The sequence below is a fragment of the Rhamphochromis sp. 'chilingali' genome (assembly GCF_963969265.1).
Source record: "Rhamphochromis sp. 'chilingali' genome assembly, chromosome: 16".
Lineage (NCBI taxonomy): Eukaryota > Metazoa > Chordata > Actinopteri > Cichliformes > Cichlidae > Rhamphochromis > Rhamphochromis sp. 'chilingali'.
This window is the reverse complement of record NC_137943.1, coordinates 22,355,294-22,369,669: the sequence shown is the minus strand read 5'-3', so window position 1 is coordinate 22,369,669 and position 14,376 is coordinate 22,355,294. Positions and strand designations below refer to the sequence as shown.

Genomic DNA, 14,376 nt, shown 5'->3' with positions numbered 1-14,376 from the left:
AATCCCTTTTAATTCAGCAACCAGCTGCCGTAACACAGTTTGTTCTTCAACAACATGTTTCATCATTTTTTCATGGCGTTCCAACATCTCACCTTGAATCGAGAGTTCTCGCAGAACCGGAGCGGCGTCCGCTGGGTCCATGTAAGTGGCTGGAGTATTCTGTTACGGGAGTGATGAGTAAGAGAACCCAGACGCGGATCGCTCGTTAAGATTGAACAGTGTCTTTATTTACAGTGAAGCAAATCCAAAGTAATCCATAGTGCTAAGTCCCTTCCGTGCTCCCCTCTTGTGTCCATACGACTTTCGTAAACAGTGACGTCTCTCCTCTCGTATCTCCGTCTCACTCGTAGCCTGGAAAAAAGGCAAACAGATGCGGTTAGCCTCCCTCCGCTATCAAACGTTTGTCTAACACTCGCTGAATTCGAGTCACTACCCGGCTTGGTGGAATACTCCAGCGCTGTCTGTCACTCAGCCACACCATTAAATAGTTCTGTCACAATGGTGGATGATTGGCAGCAGCTGGCGAGGAATCAGTTGCAGGTGGGACCACTCAGAGTGGCGGAACTTCCGGGTCGGACATCTCCCGTTGCTACGCAACCGCGTAACAACTACAACGGAGACAAAAACAGAGCGGGAGAACAAACACACACACACACACACACACACACACAGGTCGCCGGTCGGGGCACCGTCGAACCTGACAATAACACTCTCAGTCATTTTGTCTTGTTGTGCTTTTTTATTGTTAAATTGAAAATATAGGGCTAAATTGTATAAACACCATGTATAAAATCTGATTTTAAGTTTGTTAAATCAAAGCAAAAATATTAACAATATTAAAATAAAAATAATCACAAATAATAACATTGAATAATGATGTCTGTTTTCTCTGTAGAAAAACACACAACAAGACATTTCCATCTACATTACTTTCTGTCATTACGGTCATTTTTGTTGCCACCTTGTGGGTTGATTTGTTCAGTACAGTAATTACAGAATTACAGTGATAGTAACAATTAGAAGAACTACAACTGAGAATATACAAAGGTTTAATTTTAGAATTTTCACATTTTTCTCTTTTACACATATGACAATGAATGAGCTGGGGTTTTTTGTGTTTGTTTGTTACCCTTGATGCCTTTCAATGTGTGTTATTTTGAAATTCTATTAAAATTAAAGACTAGCCTACAGTTTAAGATGAAATATTATTATTGTGTTGCAGATGAAGGTTTGGTTTAAGCAAGACAGGTAAAGTAAATTGGTAATCCCTCCATATTTTAGAGGTTGAATTTTGTCTTTGGAAAAGCAAAAATCTGATCAGTGAACAGTTAGATTACCAGCACTGATGTAACCTGCAGTTATGCTATCATTCATGACATGCATATCAGAGATAAAAGACGGTAATAGTGTTACAGTGTTATAGTAATAAATAATAACAATAGTAGTAAAATGCATCTTGTACGTTTCATTCTACTTGAGATACAAATTATAATAATAATAATCTAAAATAGTGATTTCTTTCTTTCTTTCTTTCTTTCTTTCTTTCTTTCTTTCTTTCTTTCTTTCTTTCTTATTTTTTTAAATATTCTGTGTAATGTCCATGTCCAGGATCATATTGTTTCATATGTTTGTAGGAGCTTTAACACATAAAATTGAGATAGCTACAGTTTCCTACTAGTATGAAACAAGCAGAGCTTAACAATAGCCAACTGCAGCTACAAGATAAACTGATGAGCTTGTTCATTGTTTTTAAACTAAATCATTTGCAGTGATACAGTTTTCCTTCATTATAATCTACTTTAGCTATAGGCCTAAAGTGATTTTTTTCAAGTCACATGTTTTTTCTGATAAATTTTAAGTCATTCTTGCTCTTTCCTACAAACAGTACTGTAACCAGCATATATTTGATCAACCTTTGTCGTGCAACATAATATAGAAAGGAAAAAAGTTTGAAAAAGTGTCCTATCACAACTAAAGGAGTCGTTGTCAAAGGTCAAAGGTCAGGGAAAATATGAGCTGTCTGCATTTTACTGACATATACTTCAATTAATATTGTTGACTTGTACTACAATAATGTTCCTTTTGCTGTTTATTTATTCATATAATCAATCAAACATTGTCAGAGCACTTATTTTTATTTCTTTTTTTAAAATTCATTTTCATTTTCAATCTTAGAAATCAAATGTCCAGTTTTAACTCTGTTATAAACATCTGCCATTAATTTCATTGTTGTTTGTTTTTGTTAAAGCAAAACAAAACAAAACAAAGTACCAGAGTGTAGCATCAACTAGCTTTAGTCATTGCAATTTTTTCAGTGCAGCTCATTGTAACATACTCAAATCACTATTTAGATAAATGAAAGCAGCTTCACAGCATTTCAGAAACAGCAAATGAAATGCAGGAATGAGATTCAGATTTCAGAAACATACATTTTTGACTTGGCAAATAAAAACATGTAAGATAGATAAAATATATAAGCTAAGGCAAATATGGAAAAGATGAGAATTAAAATAAAAACAATCTTGATCACAACAGAGTTTGATCAGAAATGTGATCGGCACGGATATTTACATAAAAAAACAAAACGTTACGAAACACAGCACGTTACACATTACACGTATTACGCGAGGTCATCCAAGTTCAACCAGCCCCTTTCTTTAAAGTGAAAAGGTTGTGAAACATAAATTAGTATTGGATATTTTTTTATCACGGTCACACTCTTAAAAAGCAAAAAACTAGGTTAACTTATAATAGTTAAAATAAATTGGCATTCTGGTGGAGAAAAAAAACCTTTGAAAAATACAAAACTATTAGAACAATTTAGGCATGTTTCCTGTTAGAAAAACTAAATACATGGAACTGTCGAGCCTCTCAAGTTTAATACAAGAACTCCAGCAACCTCACTCACAAATGAATGAGGCACAAGAAACCTGGCCTTGTTGTAAAGTTTGGCGGTTTGCGTATCTTTGGTATATTTGTCAGCACTAACCACTGCATAATATCCTCCTCAATCCTCACATTAACAAAAATCAGTCTCTGTTATAAACAGGTGCTATTCAATTTAATTGTTGTTTGTTTTTATCTAATCTAATTAGAGATCTAGTAATATCTTATCGGAACTAAAAACATCTAATCTAATGCTAAGCATCACAAATTCAGATTTCTTCTGTATTTTTTAGAGAAATGAATGCAACTGAACTCCCATCGTTACTAACGTCTCTGCTTTGTGATAAAGGATTATGTAGCATGGAGAGATTCCTCCTAAAACTTTGTGCTCCAATTATATGGAACAGAGGACTAAGGCAACAGCAGAACTGAGATAGAGGATAAAGGATAAACCAAGAAAGGTGCAATGCTTCCATCACTGCATGTGTGTGTTTCACAAAACCCCAGATTATAAATGACATTACAGAGTCGCAGACGTGCAGAGGAGTCAAACAAAGAAAAGTCCCAAAAGTTATCCCTAAAATCACTTTTGAAGGCAGTTGCTGCCTGTTTATCTTGCCCTGTTTCATCATTATCCACATGTGGACTGTTGAAAACACGCAGTTCTTTGAATCTTTGGGCTGAAGGAGGGACAATACTCGGTGTATCAATGCTCAATCAACAATCATTTATTTCCATACAAATCAACAATAAGAGCATTACAACGTCCGGACGGGAGAGATGCTACCAGAGGGTCAGGCACATGTCTCAAAATGGTGACGGGTTGCTCAGCTTTTTATAGTCTCTAGTGGCCCCCAGCTAGTCGTAAAAGCCAAAACATCACATTTTTTCTCTGTTACAGCGCCTAAGTTATGACCTCGGCAGTTGTTTCTCTGCTTTCTGTAAGGTGGGGGTGTGGAATGTGGTCTGTCTATCTCCCCTGTCTTTAGACACAGAGTCTTCTGCTTACAACCTTCTCTTCATGATTCAACAATTAAGCATGTCAAGAAAACAGTGTAACACATTCCCAGCAGATCAAGGATACAGAGTGATGCACATTTATCTAATGAACTAATATGTGAATATGTTCTGTTAACTCAAAAGTATAATGAGAACTAAACTACATACAGCTCACACACTCTATTTTAAAGGGTATAATATGATCTACAGCAGTATTCTAATTCAACTACTTTGATTACATATATAAGGTAACATATAATAACAGAATAATATCACAATACCCTCTTTTGATCTCTCATTAAAGAGATCACTAATAACAAGCACTTCAGCGTTGCAAGGTCCAGGTTTTCTTGATCCTGAGGCCCTCTGTCCCCTTTTAACGGGTGGACCATATGGGGGATGACCTCTGTGTTCACGCAGTTCAGATGCAAGCAAAGTTAGATTTACAACCATAACAGCAGTTACAGATGACACTCCCATCACTCCCCATTTTCCCACAGCTTTATTTTGGTGCTCCAGTTTTCCACTCCCATTTTAATGCCCCCTTATACCTTTCAAATGTACTCAGACTAGAACCTCTGTCTAAGGAGCTTTTAACCTTTATTTTTATTGCTGCAGCTACCAGTGTCTTCCAGTTGGGTGATTCTCAGCTTCTTTCTTCGACCTCCGGGGTTAGACCACCCTTTAGTCATTGCACAGTTCTGGGGATTATTCTGCCCCGATTTCAAACAAAGATCTGTGTATTTTGGGTTCACCGGCGTGTCCCCCTTTTTGCCAAGAGCCTCTCGAACCTCGTTGGTCTGGTGTTCCTGGTTTTCGCCAACCCCTTCATGGTTATTGCTGTGTCTGTGGGATCCATCTTCTCCAGGAGCCCAAACGTCATGACACTTGACCCCAGTTGCTGTCTCGGCTGTCCCTACATCTGTCTCTGCTGTGAAGGGTCCTCACATCTCCGTGTCCCCGTCTGGTGTCTCTTCCTTTCTCTGCAAGAGACAGAAAACCAAAACACCTCTCTCCCTAGCCTTGATAATCTAATATTGTTATCCATTGTTCTTCTAATGATTCAAATTTGGTTTAAAATATTATGTTCAGGACTTATTCTAATCATAATCTATGTGTGTGTAAAAGAAATCAAAAATTAGTGAACCCTTTCTAAGTCTAACACATTATACGCTTAAGTTTTACCATAGCTAAATTATTAAACACAGAAATAACGTCATAAGATGTTCATAAAACCATTGTTTGATGTTCGGAGTCAACTCCCCCTTTTTGACACACTCCCATGTGTCAATTCATTGGAGCTAGACAATTAAAAGAGAAGGTTAGTGACATCATATCTCAGAAAGTATCAGAAATTCTTCTCTCGAGTACCGTTGCTCCAGCCTTGTCATCACTGAGGATCGTCAATCCCGGACATTTCCCTTCTCCATATTTAATAAAGTCTGTCATCCTTCCATGCCCTGGTAACTGGTCCATCCAGAGCTGTAACATTTTGAAATGTACATACAACAAGCCAAACCACACCTTGGTCACACCAACCCGTTTCTGCCCCGAAGATGTCCAATGCCATCCTAGTATGGACTGTCAAAAGTGGCTTTAACGCTGACTATCCTGACAATCCATTTTATAACGTTTCCTGGTCAGATTTGCCAATCTCTGCACCAGGGTTGTAATAGTTTTGCAATTTTCATCAGTTTTTATTTTTATTTAGCTTCGACTTCAGATTTTCAATTTTATATCAGTTTTAATTAGTTTTAACCAATTCTTTTTGTAATGGTACATTTTAATTTGAATTTATCCAAACTAAACACAATATTTTCTTTATTTACTTTGCTCTTGTTCTTTTGCAGTACCACATCCTATCAGATGTCCCTGTCGATTATATTCTACATTTAATAACTTACTATTTCAAGTGAGAACCTAAATCATGTGGACCAATGTTTATTCTTGCATATCTCTATTCTGAATGTGGCCAGTCATTCATAGGTATTGTTCAATTTTGGCGATTTTCCTCTATAAAATTTAATTGACTTTTTACAGTGGCCTGCTATGGTTAATAATAACATGTTCCAGTCATGAGTGGCATCAAAAGTCTTCTCCACTGTAGCATTTGGCATTCCCAATAATATAACATGATACCTTACTCAAAACACAGCTAATATAGCACAGTTTTCTTAATGCAAACATCGGTAACTCAAAATCAGCAACCACAGTGTTAAGTCTGCAGTTCATACTTATGTGAAGCTAGAGTCTCCTCCTCCAGTCTCTCTTATCCTCCTGCTCCTGAAAAAACAAAACAAAACAAAGCGAAGCATCCACCCTTCTCTTGTCGCCTGGGTGAATTGTTTATAAATTGTTTATTGGCATTTACTAATCCTAAAGTTGGTGCAGTCATTGTCTCAGTATCAAGTCAGTCAAAACTTTTAGTCGTCAGTCCATCACAGTCCATTCGCATGCATACCTCCATACACATTCATACCAGATGTTGCTGATAATGGAGTCTCCCGCGCAACCTATTCGAGCCTCCATCACCAGCAAGATGACGTCATCATTTTAAAGGAAAACAATTCCTTGTTGTTTTTTGGGCCGGATTGACTCGGTGCAATCCTTTTAGATCAGTGTTCCCTATAAGTGAATTTCTCCCAAGCCAATTACAATCATGGAGAAGCACACTTTGCAACTGTTTACAGTAATAATATTTTATAGCGCTTTAAATTTCAATCTTTCAGGCCTGGTTCAAAGAGCTGATTGTTAAATCATAAACTCACAAAATATCAACATATCACCACCGGTGGATCACACCTCTCAGATGTTTTTTCTCCAGTGCACTGTAACAAAAACGAAAACAGACATAACCAACAAAATACTACTAAAATAACACAAACTAGGGCCCGTTGCAGACATGTCCAAGCATAAAACTATCCCTCTCTCGCTTACGAGAAAGAACACAAGCCAAAGCTCACTGATAAAATCAAGCTAGCGCTAAACAAAACCAAACAATCAACCAGAAATTCACAGGAACATTTTGCTTCCTGCCGGGACAATATTGTGTGGGAATGAGAACCTCAGGTGCCGTAACACCTTTTGTTCCTCCTTGAATTAAAACTCAATCACAGAAAATGCCGTACTCCGACCTAAACTTACACTATTAATTCATCATTTTCACTCTGTGCCACTGTTCCTCATCAGGGCTGTGTGAAGCACAGCAAAGAATTCAGTCAAGGCCTTGAGCCATAAACAGACATCACGCACAGACATTGTTTTCATAACCAAACTGTTTTAGACCTTATTCCTAAAATCTACACAAATGCCCTCTGGGTGACATATAACACATTCTAAGTAATCAATGGAAATCAATGGCTCCTCATAAAAATTATGCATTGGGATGTTTGTGTGCAGCATTTTGCATATCAGCATAAGCAAAGCGTTCTTCATTGCATCAGCGTGTGTGTGTGTATGTGTGTGCATCACTTCTCAGTGAATCAACATTCCCGTGTGTGTGTGTGTGTGTGTGTGTGTGTGTGTGTGTGTGTGTGTGTGTGTGTGTGTGTGTGTGTGTTTCTCTTCATTCTGAGTCAGTGCATGTAGATGTGTGTGTTTGTGTGGGTGTTTGTGTTCATCACTTTCCTGTTCTGGTGTTCTGGGTAAACCACGGCCTGAAGCGTGCCCTGGGGTCCTGCCCCCCTCCTTTTTCAGTTTGTTTGCGACCATTGCTGCTGCTGCTGCTGCTGCTCAAAATTCAGTCCGTCCTGGTTCTGACCCCAATTGGGGCAGTCCTTTCTCCAGGGTCGATGTTCACCGCAGGTGAAACCTGCATCTTCTTCTGTGTTTTTGTCCATTCTGAGGTGCCTTCTGTCCTCAGTTACTCCTCTTGTCTCGGTCACGCCCTTTTTCGCCACCCGATCATCCGTGTTGGTCCATCACTGTCCTGCACAGTGTGAATGCAAAGTTATCAAGGTCAGCATTCTTTCGCTCGGCCTTACTTGTCATTCGGGCTTGGCGGGCGTCTCGTCACAGCTCTGTCAGCTGACGCAGTCTGGGAATTTTCCCCCGTGTAGTGAAACGGGCCTTAGGTTTAGTGCTCTCCGTCTCGGCTGCATGAGATCACATTCCTGCAGGTCTGTTGACATTCTCAGGTCGTTGTTGTGGGTCCAGCTGTTGCAGCATTTGGTCAGTGTCACGTATGGGGGAGAGCAGGAGTCCAGTCAGCCTCGGCTTTCAGGGCCGGCAAAGCAGCCTGTAATTAAATATGTATAGAAAAAACAAAAACAAACAAAAAACAAAAAACAAAAACAAACGAACAGGAAAATGATGTTGTGTTGGCTGTGTTATTCAGAGGGGAGGCAATGGGGCCAGGCCCTGTGTCAGCCTTCTCTCCCCCTTTTTTTGTTTTTTGTCTCCCGATATAATCAACTCCTAACCCACCAAGTTGACAGGACAACACCGGTATATGTTAAAATTCTTAAGATCATGTTTAAAAGCCCAAAAAAGGAACTTTCTTTCATTCAGTAATCACTTTTATTAATCAATCAACAGAAAACATGTCACAATTTGAATCTTTTAACCACTAAATTTGTTGTGTCTTGCCTGGTTGGTTAGACCAGTGTTCCTTTTTTTTTTTTTTTAGTTAAATTGTTGTCCTGCAACCCAGAGGGTTTCTTTGTCAGTAATGTATAGACTTCATCATTTAAGTATGTTAATTTTTCTTTAACCTTGCTGGAAAATCTTCACGTGTTCATGAGTGTAAGCTGTTTCTTCATTGCGTGTATGTGCATTTGTATAAAAGCAGGTTAATTTTATCTTTTCTCAAACTAGGCGTTACCTTAAAAGGAGCCTTTCTCTCAGATTTCTCTGCTTGTGTGTGTTTTTGTTTCACCTTTTTGTTGTGATGCTCCGGACGCCTTCCCAACCTCCACAAGTCCGTTGGCCCCAATTTTATGTGTTAAAACTTCTCTTAATTTCTCCTCTAATTCTCTCCTCGCTGCTGTCTTTTTCACAGCTGCTGATTCGTGCTGGGTGTGGTTCCCATTACCTATAATTTTGCTTCGGCCGCTGTGCTTGTGGGGGCAGTTGGTCCAGGTCCGCAGCTTCCTGTATTAACACACTAAGAGATTTATTTAATTTCATTTTCATCACATGTTAAACAGATAAGCAGGCAACACGCCTACCTTGACAGCGTAAACTGTACGCCAGTCTCCCAACACATTCCTCTCTGTACTCCTCCATAATTCTCCACTGCACACCTCTTACTATCTCTCCTTTTTATTTTTATTACACCACAGAGTAATACACCCAATTATGCCCGTCTATCTCCATGTGGCTCCAAATTCCCTCTTTATTTTAATTTCACACTCGTCAGGGGACAGGCACACAACAATTTCAACCACTGAAACGAGGAATTCAACCTTTTTATATTTCTTTACTAATCTAGACTCAACGTTTGTTCGCAAAATGTGTCTTGTTCTAGTCCGGAATAAATGTGAACCCGTGATTACACGGCCGTTCCAGTGTTATTTCCGTAGCTATGCGGGGGCCCTCACCTCCCCAAGTCACCACCTCGGCACCCGGACAACGCCGGTCCTGGCCACGCGTCCACGGACAGGAGGGTCGCCACTCCTAGGGCAAATGTTCCACAGGTACACTAGGCATCAACCTTTGATCCTAAAATGTGTATTTGCTCTAATGTCCTCCTAATCAAACACATCAACCGTCACTGTCACTGTGTTCACGCTTCACACTCCACACAAAAAACACACTCAGAGCGCGCCTCACTCACACTCTCACTCAGTGCGCGCTTCACCCACAAGACAGCACCCAGAGCGCGCCTCGCAGCTTCACACACACTCTCTCACCCAGAGCGCGCTTTGACACTCACACACAACACTTTTCCTCAGCGGGAATTTTACACAGAAACCTCTGAGCTCAACTATTAGATCTTCTTAAAGCACACTGCACCATAGACCAAAATACCCTTTTCTCTGCGCTTATGACCGCCACAACGGAGCAAAGTCGCATCATAAAAGTGATGCTTGCATCCCCGAAGTTATACCAGACATCATAAACCAGGTTTTGCTCTATGTACTTCTTGGCAAGTAAAATTTTACTTTGTTTTATGACCGCAGCCCTTAAAAAAAAACTCGACTGACGCCACAAACCACCGTCAAACCTCTGTTCAATGTACTAAAATTAGCACCAACCACTACTGCACTTCACGGCCGCATATCACCGGAACACGGCCGTATCATAAACCAAACCTACGGACGTGTTTCGCTCTCGCGTTGCCAGTGTTTAACCGCACCGTGAAGCCAGCATCTGCTTTTCCTTAAATCAACTTCTATTTCATAGCCGGCAAGAGCCAGGACGTAACCGACACCATAAACAAACTTCAAACCTCGACTTCAATGTACTGAACTAATGGCCGCGTCTTCAGAATAAATTCTAATGTATTATTGCTACAGAAGCCAGTATTAGACAAAATTAAATGTGGAAGGTAAAGTGGCTGCATCTAGTCCAACGTAGTATGTTATTAGTATCTCGGTAGAAGCAGATTACTGCAATCTAGACCAACGTAGTATGTTATTAGTATCTCGGTAGAAGCAGTTTATTTAACACACTGGAATTCAGCCTCAACTTATGTTGTTAGTATCTTGCGCCAAAAACCAGACACCGACAAATTTACTGTGAAAATACATGTGACTCAGTGAACAGATTAATTTGGAAAGCCCAATATGCACATTTGGTATTTATAATACAACAGGCTGTGCTTACCTTTTTATTTTTGGACCGGTCCTCTGTTCACCTCGCCTCACGATCTCACCAAAGGTCAAATCTACACCTCCTCAGCACACCAAAGATCCGGGTCACACGGCACCAAGTTGTTGAAAACACGCAGTTCTTTGAATCTTTGGGCTGAAGGAGGGACAATACTCGGTGTATCAATGCTCAATCAACAATCATTTATTTCCATACAAATCAACAATAAGAGCATTACAACGTCCGGACGGGAGAGATGCTACCAGAGGGTCAGGCACATGTCTCAAAATGGTGACGGGTTGCTCAGCTTTTTATAGTCTCTAGTGGCCCCCAGCTAGTCGTAAAAGCCAAAACATCACATTTTTTCTCTGTTACAGCGCCTAAGTTATGACCTCGGCAGTTGTTTCTCTGCTTTCTGTAAGGTGGGGGTGTGGAATGTGGTCTGTCTATCTCCCCTGTCTTTAGACACAGAGTCTTCTGCTTACAACCTTCTCTTCATGATTCAACAATTAAGCATGTCAAGAAAACAGTGTAACACATTCCCAGCAGATCAAGGATACAGAGTGATGCACATTTATCTAATGAACTAATATGTGAATATGTTCTGTTAACTCAAAAGTATAATGAGAACTAAACTACATACAGCTCACACACTCTATTTTAAAGGGTATAATATGATCTACAGCAGTATTCTAATTCAACTACTTTGATTACATATATAAGGTAACATATAATAACAGAATAATATCACAGGACATGACAGAATGTAGTGATAAGGAAAGGAATGAGAAAAAAAAGGCAAAACTCTGTGTAGACTCGAGCTTGGGTCCATTCAAACAGACACAGTTGAACCTCAAATATGACTTCGGTATACATGAACTGCTTAATGCTTGCAGCAGCACATACCAGCCATACCAAGATGCTAGTAATGAGGACACCACATTTTCTTGAGACCTGTGCACACAGACGTGAAACCTGAACAAAAGAAAAATAATAATGCAACGACATGACAGTGAGGATTAAAATAGAGGCGTACAGTCCTAGATAATAAACTGCTGTCATGAATCCACAGACCCACTCTCCAAAGATCCAGCTACGGAGTAAATTACAGGCCTCAAATGGCAAGGTCACAGTGATGCAAAGGTTAGATATTGTAAGTTGCAGAAGTAAGATATCGGGTGTGATCTTCCAAGCTTGTTCTTTTCGGATGACCCACATCAGGAAGCTGTTTCCGGACAGGCTGATGCAGAAGAAAATAATAATGGCAGCAGCACAATAGCATTCGAGCGCCGACAGTGGAAAGTCATCCTGACTGCTTTCAGTCTCATTAAAGAATGTAAACTCGTCACTGCTCAAGGCCATTATTTACTTGTTGAGGTCTTGTAAGGAAATAGCTGCTGATCTATTGAAGAAGTAAAGATATAAGGTTAGTTTTTTTTTTAAATATACATAAATGATTACATTTTTTGTTGTGGTTTAAATCTATCAGACAAATCTCGATAAAAACTAATCCAGTCCAGTGTAATAGACACAACACTATACAAACTTCAACAGTGTTGAAAGTTAAAGGTTATGATTTGGAAATCTGTTGTTTGGAGCGACTGTTGTGTTATACTGTAATGTTTATAAGAAATACCATGAGTGCTTTTTAATGTAATAGCAGTTAATTCAAAGTAATCATAATATTTATTCAACATGTAATTTTTGCGCTTGTATCCTATCCCCATCTATTCCTGTGAATTATAATGTGTAGTAAAGGTGAACACAGTGGCATCAGTTTTGTCTAATTTAGACACCGGTTCTTTTCATCCACCTTCCACGCACTGCTGTCAGGTTTCAGGACAATTCTATAGCACGAAATGCATCTCTCTTCATTCTAATTACACTCAGGACCACCTGCCAAGTGCATGTACATTCATTCTGCTCCTAGAAGGGCTCCCTTTGGGGATCTGCCAAGTCCAGAAGCCACTGCAGCTTGTTGCTTCATGATCACTAAACATTGTAATGTGTAGTTGGGTTTGGGATCCCTACTAGTGAAACCATGATGAAGCTCAACCTCAACCTAGACTTTTAGTCTAATTAAGAGTTTAAGATCACCGTTTGAGGCTTTTCTTTATGAGTCTTTGTGAGGACATTACTGTTGATCTAGCAAAGAAGTGAGAATATATTATTGTTATTATTATTAGTAGTAGTATATACATTAATAAAGTAATTATTTTTTAGGCCAACCTAGATAAAGACTAATGTAGCCTAACGTAACAGATCCTATCTTTTAATACACAGCTTGAACTGCTTTAAGTGTTTAAGAGGTTGTGTTATACTGCCTTTTTTGTAGGGCAAACCATAAACAGTCAAAGTGATCAGAATGCTTATTAATGATATTTATTAGAAATATCACAATTCCGTATATATCATGCCTTTAACTTAGAATGAACCACATAAAATGAAATGTGCTAAAGCACTATAATACCCATAAATGGCACATAAACCTATTCTGTAAGAGTTATAGTGAGTCATTAAAAAAATTGTCACAACAAGTGTTATTGTATGCATAGCAACATCAAAATGTTTTTTTTTCATGGTGATGATTTAAGAGTCTATCTATCAGGTGATCCAGGTGATCCAGGTGATCGATATATGCATTTTTTTTTCTCTGCCCGTTCTGTTGGTTTTTGTCTTTTGCCCTTCTCCCCCGTCCCTCTTCTCAGCTGTTTCTCTTTCCCTCTTTCTTTCTCCCCTTCTTTCCCCCAGTCAAGTCTGTCCCGTATTCAGTGAGTGAAAATAAAATGAACAATAAAAGGTGAATCAAATGGACCATTACGGCAAAGCTGGGATGGTCAATTTGGTAAAGTAAATCCGTTGGGCATCTTTCTTTGCCTTTAGACAACAATTCTGATGGCAAAAGAGCCAAACGGGACAGGCAAAAAAAAAAGAAAAAAAAAAAGAGTCTATTTTAACTTTTTTTCCATTTTCATTATCATTCTTGTAATATAAGTTTCACTCCATATTCTTGGATTTTTCATTAAAGTTTTTCCCAAACGTTCCCATTTACACAAATCGACTCCTTACCTTGTGCATGTGCTCATGTGTCAGGCTAGGTCCTGCTCACAGCCTCTCTCAGTGATAGTGTTAATGCACGTAAACTTCACACTAATTTCACTCTAACATGAACTAAAGAAAAGTGCTGTTTGAGCATTTTGTTTTTTCCAGTCCAGTTTATTGTGACATACCAAAATCATTTTGTGGGAACAGAGAAGTGAAAACAGCTTCCTGCTTAAGTTACATCTCTACACAGAGATCAACTCACAAAGAAAACAATAAGCAAATTTAAATTGCATTCAATTGAATCATACAAACATGATTAGAGTTTTGGGGAAATAATTTGTTGCAAATTGTGCAAAATATAAGGTTAAAACAACATATTTCATGTTATGCCTGATGTAGCTGTGTAAGTACCAAAATGGGTAACATTTAACTGAGTCCTTGTCCTTGAGCCAGCTCTTATGGAACTAAAAAGTTAAAATCACTAAGGTCACATTCCTTTTTAACCTGAAATAATATACCTTATAAATGAACAAATTAGTACATTCATGTTTAATCAAATGATAGCAATAAGCAACCAGTAATAAAGATAAAGACCCAATCATCAGTAATTTCTGACTGTCAGACAAAAGAAGTGTTAAGGAAAATGATCTGAAAAGTTACAGCTTTATTTATTATAACAAATCTGATGTTGAT

At 38.9% G+C, this 14,376-nt stretch overlaps 1 protein-coding gene and 1 long non-coding RNA gene across 2 annotated transcripts; both read right to left on the bottom strand.

Annotated features, from left to right (window-relative positions):
* Window positions 1-3,155: 3,155 nt before the first annotated feature.
* LOC308413066 (chemokine XC receptor 1-like) lies at window positions 3,156-12,000 on the bottom strand (the record flags this gene model as incomplete). The annotated part of the gene is made up of 2 exons (XM_080907853.1): window positions 3,156-3,533; window positions 11,395-12,000. The coding sequence occupies 2 exons, from the start codon at window positions 11,998-12,000 to the stop codon at window positions 3,156-3,158; spliced, it is 984 nt and encodes a 327-aa protein (XP_080763979.1).
* Window positions 5,959-11,383, bottom strand: LOC308383704. The gene is made up of 2 exons (XR_013969209.1): window positions 10,654-11,383; window positions 5,959-8,122 (listed from the first exon to the last, which is right to left on the bottom strand). It is a non-coding gene; the product is annotated as an uncharacterized lncRNA (long non-coding RNA).
* Window positions 12,001-14,376: the final 2,376 nt, after the last annotated feature.